The sequence below is a fragment of the Tenrec ecaudatus genome, chromosome 5 (assembly GCF_050624435.1).
Source record: "Tenrec ecaudatus isolate mTenEca1 chromosome 5, mTenEca1.hap1, whole genome shotgun sequence".
Classification (NCBI taxonomy): domain Eukaryota; kingdom Metazoa; phylum Chordata; class Mammalia; order Afrosoricida; family Tenrecidae; genus Tenrec; species Tenrec ecaudatus.
In genome coordinates this window covers 112,575,828-112,592,942 of record NC_134534.1, presented here as the reverse complement: position 1 = coordinate 112,592,942, position 17,115 = coordinate 112,575,828, and the positions used below count along the sequence as shown (strand labels likewise).

The 17,115-nt window shown below is 45.4% G+C and overlaps 1 protein-coding gene and 1 pseudogene across 3 annotated transcripts; both read right to left on the bottom strand.

Moving 5' to 3' along the window:
* Positions 1-1,129: 1,129 nt before the first annotated feature.
* On the bottom strand, positions 1,130-16,903 carry IDNK (IDNK gluconokinase). 3 transcript variants are annotated; one of them, XM_075549829.1, is made up of 5 exons: positions 16,810-16,903; positions 15,700-15,730; positions 15,082-15,168; positions 6,904-6,947; positions 1,130-2,972 (listed from the first exon to the last, which is right to left on the bottom strand). In XM_075549829.1, exons 1-5 carry the CDS (start codon positions 16,857-16,859, stop codon positions 2,639-2,641), a joined length of 546 nt encoding a protein of 181 aa, XP_075405944.1. In that variant the 5' UTR covers positions 16,860-16,903; the 3' UTR covers positions 1,130-2,638. The 3 variants fall into 3 exon arrangements, with proteins under 3 accessions (XP_075405944.1, XP_075405945.1, XP_075405946.1); XM_075549830.1 differs by having other exon boundaries at positions 15,700-15,794; positions 16,810-16,868; XM_075549831.1 differs by lacking the exon at positions 15,700-15,730 and having other exon boundaries at positions 16,810-16,899.
* Positions 9,077-11,267, bottom strand: LOC142448506 (cytoplasmic dynein 1 light intermediate chain 1 pseudogene; annotated as a pseudogene).
* Positions 16,904-17,115: the final 212 nt, after the last annotated feature.

The window sequence follows — 17,115 nt, the reverse complement described above, 5'->3', positions numbered from 1 at the left end:
TTGGGGTTCCTGTGATAGCCATTCTCCTAGTTAGGGGCTCCCACCCAGTCCCCGGCCCAGAAAAATACTCCAAAGGCAATTCATCTCTTTTGTGGCCTGCCCAATAGTGTTTTATTTGGTCAGAACCAAACCAGTCTTGAACGGCACCATCCTTAAGCTACCTTCTCCCCCCCCCGGCCCCCCCATGCTGTCAGTGTGGGCTTACCATAAATGAGGTTTCAAAATGGCCTCTTCAGACTGTACCCTGGTGACTCCCTGCCCTGGGGCTCATCAGTCAGCTGTGGTGCTGTCAGAACCAGAGATGGGTCCCTAGTTCACATGCTGGTCTGTAGACTGTGGTGGAGAGCAGGGAGCCCTTTACAAATGGCTTGGGTTTCCTGCTTGCTGTCCCCATAGAAAAGCTGAGCCTGTGGCACAAATGGGTGTCCTGGAAGTGTGGCTTACCCTCTGGGCTGTGACCCGCATTCAGCAGTTTGAAAACCTGGTTTCTATTACCGTAGAGTTAGCCTCACAAACCCACAGATGCAGTTTCTACCCTGTCTCCTAGGGTTTGCGATGAGTTGGAATCAACTCGATGGCCGAGTTTGAAGGCAAAAATGGTTAAATGTCCCTTGCTAGTGAGAGTTAACTGATTAGGACAGGAGGACGTCAGCACTAGCCAGCCTCAATGTCTTGCTGAATAGGAGGGGGAATGTATCAGTGAGGCCCCCTGCCTCCTTCATTCCTCGCTGCCAGTAATCTCCATGTGTACTTTGATCTTCATAGGACCCACTTAAAATATGTAGAGAGAATGTCACCATTTTAAATGGAAAGCTTTCTATGGTAAATGACATAGGACGCATTGAAGGAAGCTGAAAAGGGAACCAAGACTCCAAGTGACTGACTTGCACTGAGACTGTCAGGGCTCCGAGCCTGAGGCCTGCTTGCTGGGTGGAAAGGACTGTCAGCCAGTGCTGGAGGCGCTGGCACAGACAGGCGAGACCCAGGCAGCTGAGGGAAGCAACCAGTCCAGATTCAGCCACCTAGAGTCCAGAGTACAACTCTGCCCCATATGGTCCCCAAGGCTGTAGTCTTTTCTTATTTTTTAAATTCATTATTTTATTGGGAGCTCTTACATAGATCATAACATTCCTTAAGGCTGTAGTCTTTATGGAAGCCAACTGATGGCATCTTCCTTCCAAGTGGCAGCTTGTAGCTCTGGACCACTGGCCTTGGTTACCAGCTGAGCACTTTCACCCCGAGAGAGCGAAGGGAGGGTAGTTCATATCTGTGAGCCTAGACATTATTTAATGGTGGGCCTGCAATCACTCTGACCTGTGGAGCCCTGCATCTGCGAGTGGTTTGCGCATGACCATTAAATAAAAAGCATCCATGGTGGCTCTGTGGGTTAAGCAGTGGCTTGACTGATTCTGTAGAGATTTCCTATCAGCAACCTCATCTGTCCTGTAGGGTTGCTGTGAGTTGAAATGGCCTGATGGCAGGTTTACTAAGTGAAATTTTGGTGCTTCTGACCTACCCAGGCAGCACCACAGACTAAATGGTTGGCCATGTGCTGGTCTCCAGCAGACAGGTACGGAGAGCGCTTGCCGTTCCAGCACGCAGTCGCCATGAGCCAGCGAGGAAGAAACAGCCGCCGCCGCTCTGGTGTTTTGGTTCATTCTTCACTAGCAGCCATGCTGCACATTGGGACAAGCACCCGGATCTGTATCCTCTGGCTCAGACACACAAAACTCAATTTGGAGGGAGTAACTGATTAAATCACTGAATTTGGCAACATTTCCTCTTTGAAAAATTCCTCTTTAGAAAAAAAAAATCCTTCGTAAAGTAACCATTTTCCATTTTTATTCTCAGGATAAGGATATATATATATATATATATATATATATATAATTACAAGAAAGGCCTTTGGAGTCTTTGCTGTGAACTGCTTTCAAGGACAGCGGCTACAGGCATACCTTTGAAGTATTGTGGGCTTGTTTCAGGACCACTGTACTAAGCCAAATCACACACACGGAAAAACTTTTTTGTTTCCCAGTGCATTTAAAAGGTGTTCATACTGTTGTCTATTGAGGGTGTTATAGCACCATGAACAAGATTGAAAAATTATGAGAACGATCAAAATGTGACCCAGAGACATGAAGTGCACACACACTTTTGGGAAGTGGTGTCGGTGGACTTGCCCCATGCAGGGTTGCCACAAACTGCTTTGTGAAAAAGGCAATCTGTGAAACACCCCAAAAGTACAATAAAGTACATTATGCCTGTACAAAGATAAATGGTGTACAGTCACTTGGTGAGGGCTTGGTATCGTATGTGGTCTTCTGCGCCCAAAGCCATTTCTCATGTATACCAAAGATGGTTAAAATCTCATTTATTTGTACAAATAGAGGCATGATCATGTACTAGACAAGGCCGTGATTCCCAACATTGATTACAGAATTTCCTCTGATTCAAACATCAATTAAGCTTTCCTTTCAAAGCTCGCTCCCGTGTGATGCCAAAGGTATCTCAAAGACCTCAAAATACATCCAATGAGCACACCTTAAGGAATTATAGTTGGCTGGGATTCGAACAAGGTTTGGGATGGGATAGCAATTTAAGCCTAATCCTGTCCTGGACCACTGACAGGAGATGGTTCTCACTGCCCTTTTAAAGTCTCCCGGATGGTGGCAGTGATTTCAGAAAGCTCTCTGTCCACACTGACTTGGAGGAAGTTTTCTGGAGCTGATGGGGGCTCCAAAGTATTGAGCTGAGACTGCAGTAGCTCAGGGGGCATAAAATGTCCTTTTCTTTTGTGTAAGCGACCAGAGATGACCTCAAATGACCCGCTCAGATAGACCACGAAGAGCTTCACTTGGTCTGGTTCACCACATTTCTGAGGGGCTCCATCTTGGCCTTGTATCAAGATGTCTCTGTACATTTTCTTCAAAGCCGAACAAGCTAGCACCACATGCTGTCCTGAGGCAACATCTCTGTTTTTAAAAAAGGGTGAGAGGAGGGTTGATTAAAGAATAAAGACATTTAAAATAATCTGCAAATTCCAGGTGTCCCTGCATGGTACAAATGAAACAGGTTCCAGTGTTGTGGGCTTTAGTCTCCAAAGACACCTTGTAAGAAAGGCCTGGTGATCATAAAGACAGCAGCTGAGGTCCCTGTGGAGGAAAAATCTACTCTCACCTACCTGTGTGTGTGGGGGGGGAGGGGGGAGGTGGTGGGGGTAGGGGTGGGGGACAGGAATTGAAGCTGACTTGAGACCGATTGGTGATTGGTTTGGTGTCAGTTCTTGAAGGAGAGTTCCAGTCTTTCGCCTCTGCTAATAGAAGCTGTGACAACGGGGAGAAATGATGTTGAATTGATGATGTTTCATTCTTGACTTGAGGAATCTTGGTCTTGGATCTAGCTCCTGGATCATCAGTTCGTCAGCATCTCTTGGGGCAGCTCAGAGCACCTGCCTCTAGAACTATAGCATGAAAATTGTTTACCAATGTGCCTGGCACACGAAAAGTGGTTAGTTGGGCCAACTTTTAAGGATTGGGTGTGGGCACTGGGAGCTGCCAACGGGCACCCACATCACACAGCACAGCAGGTCTCAGGGCCTCTTCTGCAGCATGTTCAGTGATTGGAATTTCATAGCTTTCAGTTCCCCAGGAGTGCTCTGAGAAAAAGCCTGAGCCAGAAATGGAGGCGGAGTAACAAAACTCCAATAAAGGAAAACCTTTGTAATCAAAGACCACTGCAGAGCTACAGAGGTTAACTCTATGTCAAGTTAGACTTGCTACTTGTAAGAAGTTCACTTGGGAATGGAGGCTTCTGAGGATGCCATATTTTTGGTCTTATGGTTAGCAAACTGGAGAACCAGTAGTGGAGTGTTTTCTCAAATGCCCTTGAGCTTTCTCCCTCTTTTTTCTTTTCTTTTTTGAGCCTTCTTGCTCTTGTAGCTAGCTTGTTTATTCTGGATCTTGCGAGTAATATCCTTTGGACATATCAGGAAAAAACTGCTAGGAGGGGAAAAATCCACTCCCCCACCTTGTTTGCCCTTTCCAATTGTGTGCCTTCTGAGGTTTATTCCTGGGCAAAGGCGGTCCCCTTTTGTCGCGTGTGGTTGATTGCTCTAAGGAGTGTGCACTTCTTGGTACTGCTCACACTAAAGGTCCAGCTGTCTATGTAAAGTTGAGCCATGGTGGTGAGCTTATTTCTGGGCCTGTCAGGTATCTAAGGGCCAAAGTATTTGGGGCTTCACCAGTCAATATCAGACCAGTAAGTCTGGTCTCTTAGGATGTTGAGTTTGTTAAACATTTTCTTCACATTCTAACCAGAACCTCCTATGAGTGGTTACCAGTGATGGCCAAGATCCATCTAGTTGTATTATCATGCTCCTGTTTGCATGAGTCTGATTTTCTTTGCTCTTGGTCTAGATGGGGAGATCCCAATAGTTATAGCTTAAGTGACAACTCCCAAGCTTCTGAGTCCTCAGTTATTCATTTGCTTTTTACCAATGTACAATGTACAACATTTTCTTTGTGAATTAAGTTATGTTAGTTAATCTTCATTTCCCTCCAAACTTTTTATTTCTTTGAAGGCACCCAGGTTCTAGGGTGTTGACCACAAGGTCAGCAGTTTCAACCCACCAGTTACTCTGTGGGGGACAGATGAGGCTCTCGGCTCCCCTTACGGCTTCAAAGTCTGAGAAACCTATAGGGCAGCTCTACTGTGCTCTAGGGCCATGATGAGTCAAAACATTCAATGGCACAGTCCGGTTTTTGGTTTCTCTAGAAGTGTTTGGTAGTTTTCTTTGTGCAGGTTTTTGATTTCTTGGGTCCCGAGTATTTCATCTTGCGGGTGGCTATTGTTACCATTTCCCGAATTTCCTTTTCAGATCTTTTAGGATAAAAGAATCCAACTGATTCCAACAATTTTCTTGGCAAAGTCTGAGGGATTTTCTATGTATAAGATCATGTTGTTCTTAGATGTCATGAAGTTGGTTGCTTGTGACCCATAGTGACCCTACGCCCTGTTCTGACCCTACGCCCTGTTCTGTTCCGTCCTCACAGTTGTCCCTGTACCTGAGCCCATAGTTGCAGCCACTGTGTCAGTCCATCGCCTAGAGGGCCTTCCTTGCTGTCACTGATCCTCCATTTTCCCAAACATGACAACATGTCCAAAGTACCCGAGACAAAGCCCTGCCATCCTTGCCTCTACAGAGCACTCTGGTCATTCTAAGACCGATGGGTTTGTCCTTTTAGCAGTCCATGGTACTTTCAATATTCTTCCCCAGCACCACAATTTAAATCTATCAATTCTTCATTTGATCTTCCTTATTCAGTGACCAACTTTCACATGCTTATGAGGCAATCAAAAACATGGCTTGGGTCAGGCACACTTAATCCTCAAAGTAACATCCTTTCAATACTCTCCTGAGAAGTCTTGTGCAGTAGAGATGTACCTAATGCAACTCCTCTTGATTTCTTGGCTGCTTCCTCCATGAGCATTGAATGTAGAGCCAAGCAAAATGAAATCCATGACAACTTGAGTTTTTGGTTCAGTGGATGAGTGAGAGTAAAGTGTGTACCTCTGGTCACTGGGAAGTTTTGGAAGGTAAGGGGGAAGACCACACCTCTGATTGCTGATTACTGAACGGGGTGCTGGTGCAGTCTGGTGAACAAGCTGGTTACCTCATTCCTGCTCCTGCTCATACTGGAATGCCACTTGCAGTAATTCGTCATGGTGATGTGCAAGTTTGCAGTTTACCACTCCAAATACCTCCTCCGTATGTTTTTGTTTGCTCTTTCGCTCATCCGTATCTGATTACTTCTTCACCCTTTGTCAGTGTTTCTATTTCATTTGGTTTCTCCAGTCTTTGTTGTTGAAGGCCTGAATAGTGTATCTGCCTAGTTTGCCTTCTGCCTCAAAATAGATTTTATAGAAATAGATCCCTCAGAAAACTTCAAATGTTAAACTACTGCCAGCTTTTGCTGCATACAAAGGACATTTTTGTTAGTGGACATGAGGGGAACCCTCCCTGAGATGGACTGACATAAGAGCTGCAACAGTGGGCTCATGCAACAATGGACTCATAGCAATGACCATGAAGATGCTGCAGGATTAGCAGTGTTCTGTTGTTACATACAAGGCTGCCATGTTTTGGAGTGGACGCAATGACTACTAAGAACCAAGAGGTCTGATCTGTGCTTTCCGGGAGATCTTCATTTCTGCTTCCATTTCAGATCAGTACATTTGATTTCCAGGGTGTCTGTCTGTCAGATGGACTGCCATTTATGTCAAAGTGGGTGTGAAAAAGCAAACAATTGTGTCTGACATCTGTTAAGATTTCTTGAGCACCTATTATTAGACAATGTTACATGCTGTTCCATATCATCTGATTCTTCACAATAACCTGAGTAGAAACTAAACCCCCATTTTACAGATAAAAACAATTGAGGCCTATGACAGTCAGATCACTGATTTTAAGATTTCCAGCTAGTGATGAGCTGTGTGTCGAACACCAGGGAGTTCTGGAGGCTTAGTGATTTACAAGTTAAGCTGCTAAACCATAAGATCAGCAGTTCAACTCCACCAATCACTTCCAGAGAAAGATGGGGCTGTTTGTTCCCTTAAAGCTTTATAGTCTTAGAAACCCAATGGACAATTCTGCTCTGTCCTACAGGGTAGCTGAGTTAGAACTGAGACTTGATGCCAGTGGATTTGTCTCCAGAGCCTAACTAAACTACTTGTTGCTTGTGGCTGATTAAAATCATTCCGCATTCTTGCTGGGAGTACAATACATTCGTTTTTAAGATGGTTTCATCATTTGGTTGTGATTCCAGGTATGTGGAAACGTTTCCCGTTTTCCATTGGCTTTTCTTTACTTGTTAGTTTATCACAACAAGGCTAGAACTCTCTTACCTTAGCAATATGCCATGCAATTTGCAGAGCCATGGAATCCTGTCCTGAAATGGAAACAAACACAAGTGACTTCTGGGTGGTGTTTTATGGAGATAGACAAATAAACCAAAGTACTGCCATCAAGTCAATTCCAACTCCTAGAGACCCTTTAAGGCCTGGTAGAACTAATGGTCCCTGTAACACTTTATGAGAGGAGAAAGCTCTCCAGGGATTCATTCAGCTGGTAACTTTGAATTGCTGACCTTGCAGTTAGCAGCTCAATGTATAATCCACTGTGCCACTAGGGCTCCTGTATGAAAATCTAGTTAAGTTATATTAAAAAATGTTCAACACCAGATAAATCTTTGTGGTTTTGCAGAGTAGATTATCCACTGAAAGCAGTGGATAAACAGTGTGCTAATTTAGGTGTGTTTCTTTTAATAATAAAAATGGCACTAAGACTCCTTGCATAGCATCCCCATTATAAATACAAAAAAAATTAAAACAAATTCACTGTCATATGTTGCCTTTGACTCATAGCAACCCTATAGGACAGAGTAGAACTGCCCCTGTGGGTTTGGGAGACTGTAAATGTTTATGAACATAAAGCCTCATCTTTGTTGAGTCTTAGCTGGTGGTTTCGAACCTTTGCAATTAGACCAACATGTAACTCATTATGCTTTCGGGGCAAGAGGGAAATGGAATGAAAAGATAACAAAGTATTTCCTTTCTGAAACCCCCTCATATAGCTGCCCTGGTCCATTATGTGTACAAATCTTTTAGTATACTGAATGTATTCTTTATATACCTTTAATTCTCAAATGTACATAGCCATAAGTCTTTATGTTAACAGTTACACTTTAAAACAACAAAAACAAAGTTCTAGATTTGGTGAGAAGCACTGTGAGAAATTTAATTTTAGCAAAGAGTTTAAAGTAAGAAACAGGAAGTTTATGTTTCACATAATTCTGAATTGCACTAAAACTCCATCTTCATCTGAAACATGTACCTGCCTCATCCCTGGAGTAAATCCTCATGGCCCATAATGCATTAAAAAAAAAGACAACCTTTTTATTATGGAAAAGTGTAAGCATATTCAAAAGCAGACAGTAGTACAAAACAAACATGTATGTACCCATTACCCAGCTCCCGTAATTTTCAACTCATGATTAGTCTTGTTTTTTATTAGTCTGCACCTGTATTACTAACCATTGCCGCCCATCCTGCATTAGTTATTATTTTTAATCATTTTATTGGGGGCTCATACAATTCTAACACAATCCATACATACATCAATTGTGTCAAGCACATTTGTACATTCGTTGTCCTCATTATTCTCAAAATATTTGCTCTCCACTTAAGCCCTTGGTATGAGCTCATTTTTACCCCCATCTTTCCCACTCCTCCCTCCCTCGTGAACCCTTGATAATTTATAAATTATTTTGTCATGTCTTACACTGTCCAATGTTTCCCTTGACCCACTTTTCTGTTGTCCATCCCCCAGAGAGGAGGTTATATGTAGATCCTTATACTCGGTCCCCCTTTCTGCTCCACCCTCTGCTGTCACCACTCTCACCACTCGTCCAGAAGGGATCATTTGCCTTGAATTCCCTGTGTTTCCAGTTCCTATCTGTACCAGTGTACATCCTCTGGTCTAGCCAGACTTGCAAGGTAGAATTGGGATCATGATAGTGGGATGGGGCAGGGGGGCGCGAGAGCATTTAGAAACTAGAGGAAAGTTGTATTTTTCATTTGTTGCTATATCGCACCCTGACGGGCTTATCTCCTCCCCTCTGCCCTCCCCCTCATTTACAATGATGCGATTTTTTTTGTTCTTTGATGCCTGATACCGGATCCCTTCAACACCTCGTGACCATACAGGCTGGTGTGCTTCTTCCATGTGGGCTTTGTTGCTTCTGAGCTAGATGGCCGCTTGTTTATCTTGAAGCCTTGAAGACCCCAGACACTATCTCTTTTGATAGCCAGCCACCATCAGCTTTCTTCACCACATTTGCTTATGCACTCATTTGTCTTCAGTGATGGTGTCAGGTAGCTGTGCATCACGGAATCATCACGCATTATTTTGATGCATCTCCCACAGACATTATTTAAACAATCTTTAATTTCAGTATAGTGAAAAATTTATTAACACAAATTTTATCATTTTAGTCATTTTAAGCATATAATTCCAAGTCATTAATTACCTTGTGTTATACAACCATCATAAGCAGTCCCCAAAATTTTCATCAGCCAAAAAAAGCTCAGTAACCTTTAAGCAGTCATTCCATTTTTTCTTGGTATCCACTAATAAGCTTTGATGTCTATGCATTTACCTATTCCAGATAGTTCATAAACGTGATATCACATAATATTTGTCTTTTTGTGTCTGACTTATTTCATTTAGCATAGTGATTTCAAGGTTATTCATGTTGTAGCATGTATCATGACTTCATTTTACTTTATGGTGAATAATTTTCCATTGTATGGGTTTAGCACATTTTGTTTATCCATTCATTTGTTGATGAACACGGGACTTTCCTCACCTTTTGGCTATTGTGAATAATGCGGCAATGACTACTGGTATATACTTCCTATTAGTTTTGGGCTTCATTTTAATCATCTAAATCATGAATGCTATGTTTTTGTTCAGGTTTTTTATTCTTTCATCAGTTTTTGGTAATTGATTTTTAAGATGGCAGGAAAAGATGTAACACATAAATACCACTACCTCAATACACACATTTTATAATCCATACACTACTGACTTATTTAACTGTGGATACAGGAACTTGTGTGGATAGTTGGGATTTGTATGAATACAGCTGGATATTGAATAAGGAAGACCGAAGAATTATTGATGCATTTGAATAATGGAGAAGAATATTGGAAGGACCACGGACTGCTAAAAGGACAAACTGATCTGCCTTGGAAGAAGTAGGGCCAGGCAAGAAGGCAACGCTTTGTCTTTCACACTTTGGACATGCGGGTCAGAAGAGACCAGTCCCTGGAGGACATCATGTGGCAAAAAAAGGAAGGGTGATGAAAAAGAGGAAGGCCTCCAAGGAGATGGATGGGTTGACACAGTGGTTGCAACAATGAGTTCAAGCGCGTGAACACTTGTGAGGACGGCGCAGGACCGGCTGGGCCGTGTTTGGTTGCGGATAAGGTCGCTGTGGGTCTAACGGACTCTATGGCGAGGCATCCACAGGTCTTGCAGCTACAGTTGGTGGTGGTTTTGCTAAAAGGCGCTGTAGCTTCATAAACATTTCATCATCTTCAGTTACGATTTCCTTCTCATGCACAAACTTTTGGACAGGTGGCTTAATTATGACATCTTCAAAATGATCTTTCAATGTCTGAAAATTTTCATGTAATATTCCTATTTTCTTATCACCCCATCCTGCTGGAATAAATACTATACCTTTTTCCACAACAACAGCCAGAATCTTATACGGAAATGCATAGTTTCTGAACGATATATTTATATAGTAAATCTGTATTTTTGTTTTCTTTTACTGAAGTGTAAAAGATGCAGTATGCTGCTGCATCATACTGTGAACAAAACTTCCGGATATGTGACGGAATACAGTCAAGATGCTCATCTTTTTCATGTTCTTTCTCCAATACACCAATGGAGTCACACTAAGAGCAGATCACTAGTCCGGGAACGCCCAAGTGACGCGTGAGCTCCTAGAGGTAAAAGCACAGTCATCGTTGTCCTCCTGTGACGCAGCATTCCTTCTCTGTGAAGCCGGGGGATCTGGCTCTACGTATTCTTGGAAGTTTCTAATCCGCTTTTGTTCCATTTCTTCAGGAGGAATTTTCAATTTGTCAATATGCTCTCTGACAACACTTGCCCTTTTCTGTAAAGAATCTAGAGCAGTCCAAGGCGTTGACGTATCAATGACCAGCATCACTAGTGGCCCGCAGAGAAGTGGCTTCCAGCGAAAATGCGCAGACCTTTGTGGTGCAGCCCTCCGCAGAGACGCACACCTTGCACCTTCTGACGATCCCTGTCTTCATCGTGTACAGTTCCATGCAGACGCTGCAGTCTTCTTCCTTTCTTGCCCTCCTCGATTCAGAGTGTTTCTCAGCTCCATCTTCACCCAGCAGCGGCGCACTCTTCCCCGCAGGGAGACACTAATTCGAGGGCCTGAGGGTCAGGGACGGAAGGGACCTCCCGCCCATGGCCGCCATCCTGGTCGGGAACCCGGATCTGGGATGTCAGCGCACGGGAGCAAGACGGGGCCGGTTATTTTGTTTTCTATGCTACTATTTGGGCTCTCGTTTTTATTATTTCCTATGCTACCCCCGCCCCAGTGTTCTTTTCCCTCAAGTTGAACACTTACTTTTTTCATTCCTATTATTTCAGCTTCATCTCCCATCCCTACATGAGCAACAAATTCCCCAGCAGCCAGCTAGCCTGGCTCTTATGCAGTTTGAAAACTTGGAAGAGTATTTAGATTTAGCTGAAATTTGCCACGTTGCTTCTGGTACCTACATAGGGATTTTTCATTTTGCTTTTGGCATTGATTTTCTGGATTTAATCTGTGAGGTTGAACTTCAGTGCAGCAAGTGAAAGCCATTTCCTGAGGACATGGCTTTGTGCTCAGCCCTCAACACATCCTTTGGTGACCAGAACTCACCTACTTAGATGGCAGAGGATAATTATAATAATACTATTTTTTCATGTTGAACATAACAAAAGGATTTTAAGGTTAGAGTGGTAATGTTGGGTTAAATTATATCCTACATGATAATAGTTACATAATGGAAACAAATCATGACTCAAATTGCAACAGCTACTATAATACCGACATGCTTATTACAATGAGAATTCAATGAGTGGAACATATGTTTATGTTAACACTTGTCTGGGCCCATCTGGTGGAACGAGTATAGTTATTTATAAACAAAAATAACAAGAAGATCGAAGGCATACATTTAACATGAACAGTTAAAACTGTCAGCAGATCCCCATAGGATGCATGTTGGACCTGATCTGGTTTCCAAAAATTTCTGCATTTTTGTTTGTGGTGGCGGGGTGGCGGTGTTACCCTCTTGAATTTGTGTTATAGGGGAATAGGGGGTAGAGGGGAAACAATGTCAAGGAGTCCATGTAGAAAAAGACTGGAAACTGATTGTGGTATCAAGTGTACAATTCTGCTCGATGTGATTGAACTGCAGAATGATATATGTATTAAATCCCAATTAATAATAAAATTGTAAAATAACCAGATAATGAGGCTTACACTCAGATCTGCAGACCACAGGGACTTGGTTAATGAAGTGAAGATATATGGGGAGCCTTTATATGCTCTTGGAGAAGAGTAGAGATGATTAATGCTTATTACTAGGGTTTTCTGGGACTTCACGTTCAAAAAACTAGGTGTTCTGGAGAGGGCTATGTGGAGAACAAGAGGTTGGAGGGGCTGCATTTATGCAACTTGGACCTCTGCAAATAGTATTTTCTAGATTTACAGAGGGAGTGAGAAAGGAGGGCAACAAAGATCAAACACAGCAGGCTGATTAGCTAGGTTTACTGAATGGTGCAGCATGTAAAGCTGGACGTGGACTGTATTGTCCAGCATCCTTATTTCCCAATAAACACAGTGCAAATGAAAAGGACCAGAAAACATGTTTGCGTAGTGAATTTTCTACCCTGTGTACCAGGAAATCGACTTTTACTTTAAGCCCATGCTTTAAAAAAATTGTTTAGTGAGAGTCCCCGGGATATGCAAATGGGGGAACTCTTCAGTGCTAACTGAAGGGTGGGACCCAAGCTCAGGCAGGACAGCGACAGCGTGGACCTGGCGCACAGGGAGGCCTGCTTCCTGTTAGCAGCATGCTAATTGATGCTTATCACAGCCTGCCTGGCCCGTCAGACCGGCGTGGCCCTGGAGTGTGCAGGCAATCCTTGGTGTGCTGTCCAGTAGGGTGCCCGTTAGCCCAAGAGTTCATGTGGCTGGTATGACTGGGGAACTGGGGTTGACATTTCATTTGGATTCACTCGCACTTAGAAGGCCTTGTTACCTTTATACGTTTAATTCCAGTTATCCTGGGACAGACTCCAGGCCATCTGAGCGGAGTGCCCTCCTCCAATCCTCCCGATACTCTTCTCCAAGACAGCGTGAACATGTGTGTCTGCTTCAAAAACACTGCACTCGACCCACCTGTGCCTCTTCTCACAGCATCATGTCAGCGGCGGGCCTTGGCAGGAAGAGCAACCTGGAGGAGTGTGGGCGCTGGCCCAGCCTAGACCCACCCTGCCTTCTTAAATGGCCGTACTCTTGTGCTGGCAAGTGTATCAATCAGCTCTTTTGTCCCTCAGGTCTGACGAACCATAAAGGTTCTTGGGAATATATTTAAGAACTCACTGTGTTTCTTCCAGTAGCCTAGATTGCCTTTCCCTCTCTAGGACAATCAGTTCCTGCCAGAAGTCTCCCGCCCCCCCACTGGCCTTCATATTACTCCCTTAACAAGGATCCCTGGTACGAATGAATGGTTATTTAAATAACATGTACACGTCTCTCAGTTGTGTGCTTTTACTATTGATTTGTGCACATCAAGGAGAAAAATAAAATAACATCGGCACAGTCTCATTTTATACACTCCACAGGAATGGTTTAGGTGAAACATGTCTAGATAGATGCTGTCAGCAATAATTATCATGTTCACCGATCATTCATTGCATGCTCTGGGCAATTTTCTGTGTGCCTTTTCAGTGTTAGTTCTTCCTCCCACACACCCAGTGAAATAGTCTTCCTATCATCTCTATGTTACAGGAAGAAAATGAGGCACAGACTAAGCCATTTGCCAAAGGTCACACAGACCTAGCAGTGGAGCTAAGCCTTCTGCATTATGTGTATTGTCTGTTTATTATATCAACATGTTCACATTACGACTGTCTCGCTTGTAAAATCCTTTTATTCCCTCTTCTAAAGCCAGATTTCACAAGCTTAGTTTTGACAATTCAAAGCTTCACTACTGAAAACTCAAAGACACTGGTCAAATGTTGCTAATGGAGGGTGTTCCTGAGTGAGAACTAACAATGGTTTAGGGACTGGGGTCCTGCAGAGCAGAGCAAAGGAAAGGGGGGAAAAGGGGAAGCACAACTCAGGGGGAGGGGAGGTTAATCACAGTAGAAACAACAGTGTTGGGTCATGGGCCAGTTCTATTCTGTTCCTGCCCTCTGGACATAATGGCCCCTGCCCTCAACTCTGACCTCACAGTCAGTTAGACAGAGGAACCCTTGCTTTGCAGTTGTGACTGCAGAAACAGCCCAGGCCTTGGTCTTGTTTACTCACTCGCTCACTGAAGTATGTCACAACTTACTTTTCTAACGTTTACTGTGTGCCTGGCCCTGGAGATACCGTGGTTAACAGAAATGAGCTCTTGGAAGTAAAGTTGATTGCAAGAACAAATATTAATCATATCCTCATGCCATCAAAATGTTAAATTGCAATAGGACCAGGGCAATAGGTTTATGGTGCCAGGAGAGTTTGTAGGAGGCGGTTTGGGTAGGTCACGGAGGGTTTCCTTGGAGAAATTATGAGGGAGCTGAGATGAGAGGGATGTTCAGGGGTTAACTTGTGGAAGAAGAGCCTGGCGGGGTGGGGGGAGGGTGGGCAGGGGGTGGGGCAGCAGGCACAACGGTCCTGTGTGGGAGGGACTAAGAGAGCAGGGGGGCTCTTGAGATCTGGAGAGGTGCACACTTCTGAAAGAAGCTGAATGGGCTATGGAGGAGGAGAGACTAAGTATGGTTAGGAGTTTGATCTTGACGTAAAGACCAGGGTAAGGCCTCCAGAGGGTCTCTAGGAGGGAGCATGTGGCCAGACTGGAGTTTTTAAAAAGATTCCTTGTCTTTGGGTAGGTGCTGGAGTCTGCAGCTGGTAGGTGACTAGGAGCCTGGGTACAGGAGATGAATTTTCCCACATAACGAAGCATAGGGGAGCTTCTGCCCTCACAGATTACCTTCTGCAGAGTAAAATCCAGCCAGCTAGGCAGCTGGGGACCTTGTTCCTGGTGTTGAGTGCAGAGGAAATTTGGGAGCTGGAGCTAAGCTACGTGTAGGACCTACTGTCTACTCGCCTCTGGGAGCACTTGCTTGTGGTCCCCTCTTGATTCAGGAGTTCTGTGCAGAGGTCTCTGAGTAACCCAGGTGGAAGGTCTGCATTGGACAAAGACAGTGCTAGTTACCTGGTCATTCAGTGGGATCCCTCTGCCCATCTTCATCCGGTTTTCCTCAGAGTGATAGTCATCTGCATCATAGAATTTCCACCCCAGCTTCAAGAACAAAGAGAGGGTGTATGTGTTGGGCAGGGCAGTCAGTGGCAGCCACCACCACCCTCTTCCCCACTGTTAGCTCTGACCACAACCCTACACAAACCCAGAGAGGCTTTTGAGGCTCAGAATGCCACGTCCTCATCCCATCACTGGCTGGCTGCAGTGCCTGATTTCATCCATCACCGTTTGTTATGACCACGGAAAAAGCAAAATTGCATTCATGATTTCACGGTGTGTGCAGGCACTGTCTGCGTAGTTTTAGAAAAGTTCCTCGGTGACTCTAAGAGTTGGAGGCCACCCACGTGTGCTGCAGGAGGGCCTGGTGGCCTGCCTCTGGAAAGATGGCAGCCAAGAACACCCTGTGCGGCAGTCTGCTTGGTGACCCATGGGGTTGCCATGAGTCAGACTTGACTCGGCATCATCAGATTTGTTTTCAGATTGTTTACTGCTCAGAAGGGAAGGGCAAAGGGAGAGAATGAAAGAGACCAGAGCCAAGGGGACTATTTAGTTGAGAGATACAGGAACAGGTACCTCAGCTGCCAGCAGAGCGCCCACGGTTGACCTGTGGAGAGGACAGAGGTTCAAATGACTGCCCTTTCCCAATGGGTGTGCAGATCCATGGACGCCTGGTAAGCAAAGAGATGCAGTCTTTACCACAGAAGCAGCTCTGTCCCCCGGAATGAATGGCTGAGTGGGGACTGCTGAGTCGAGTGCTTAACTGCTGTGCCACCAGGGCTGCAGAGGTCCTGCAGGCCTCCGGAAGATATATTTCAGTGGAGCCAGTCCCGCCCTCTTTCCCGGCACTGTCTGCTGCGCAGCCACCAGGAGGCCACAGCTCCCTGGAAAGGGTAAGTCAGGTGGGACTGGGCCGTCGCCTGCCGCACTGCGCACCCCAGCTCCTTAGGAGCCATATCAATACCGTTTCCTTCTTCCTCTTTTAAGTTGATCAACACTGATTAAAGGAAAAGAAGCTCTGGTGGTACAGTAGGTTAAGCATTGGGTTGCGAACTGCGAGGTCCTTGGTTCAAACCCACCAGCTGTTCTGAAGAAAGATGCGGCGCCCTACTTCACTAAAGACTTCCAGTCCAGGAAACCTTATGGACCAGGTAGTTCTGTGATCTACAGAGGCTATGATTTGGAATCAACTCCACAACAGTGCGTTTGATCAACGAAAGGGGGAATCAATCTGGTTAAGTTCCGTTTCCCACAAGGAAGCATTAAAAGTTCAACACCTTGTAGGAATGGGGCGGCCGCTCTGCTCGGGTTACTAAGGGCGTGGGGTGCTTTGCTCTCTCGCTTTGGGTCTTGCACTCTCCCACTTGTTCTGACAAGGCACCCGGAAATACCAGTTTTAGTGCACCCCAAGGGGGCCGTGGGAAGGTCCCTGCAGGGGATGATGGCATTTGGGCTTCTTACAAAGGGCTTCCCTGACCAGGCGTTCGCAGATCATCTCCCTTCAATAGAGGACCCGTTTGAATGGGGTCCTTTCAAAGCGCCCAGGTGGCTGGGGTCAGTCAGGTGCCCTGGGCCTCAGTTTCCTTGGATGCTCAGGGAGGGCTTGTGGCCTCAGGACCTTCCCATTACCCCTGCGGCCAGCTCTCCGCGCCGCCTTGGTCCCCCACCCCCCGCCGCGGTGCCTACTTCCCCGAGCCGCTCACGCCCATCACCAGCAGCGCGTCGGGCTCCCCCATGATGGCCGCCCGCTTCCTCAGCTCCTTCCCCGCGGGGCCTGGCCTTCCGGGCTCCCAGCGGGCAAAGGTGCCCGCGCCCCGCCCTCCCGGCCCCCCAACCCCCGCCCTGGCCGGAAGTGGGGTGGGTGCAGCCGAGCGTCCCGCTGCTCTGCGCGCTGTTCTTTCCGCCCCGGGGTCCCCTCGAATCTCCGGGCGGAACCGCCCTCTTTTTCTCTTGTTTTTACGTATTTAAAGTGCCATCGTGAAAAGAACACGC

Bases quoted from the DNA above. Each gene is read 5' to 3' on its own strand.
- IDNK (XM_075549829.1), bottom strand. From the start codon at position 16,859: ATGGGGGAGCCCGACGCGCTGCTGGTGATGGGCGTGAGCGGCTCGGGG. The intron at 15,169-15,699 runs GTACCTGTTCCT...TTGTTCTTGAAG, and splicing joins GCGCTCTGCTGGCAGCTGAG to CTGGGGTGGAAATTCTATGA. The intron at 6,948-15,081 runs GTAACTAGCACT...TTTCCATTTCAG, and splicing joins GGATCCCACTGAATGACCAG to GACAGGATTCCATGGCTCTG.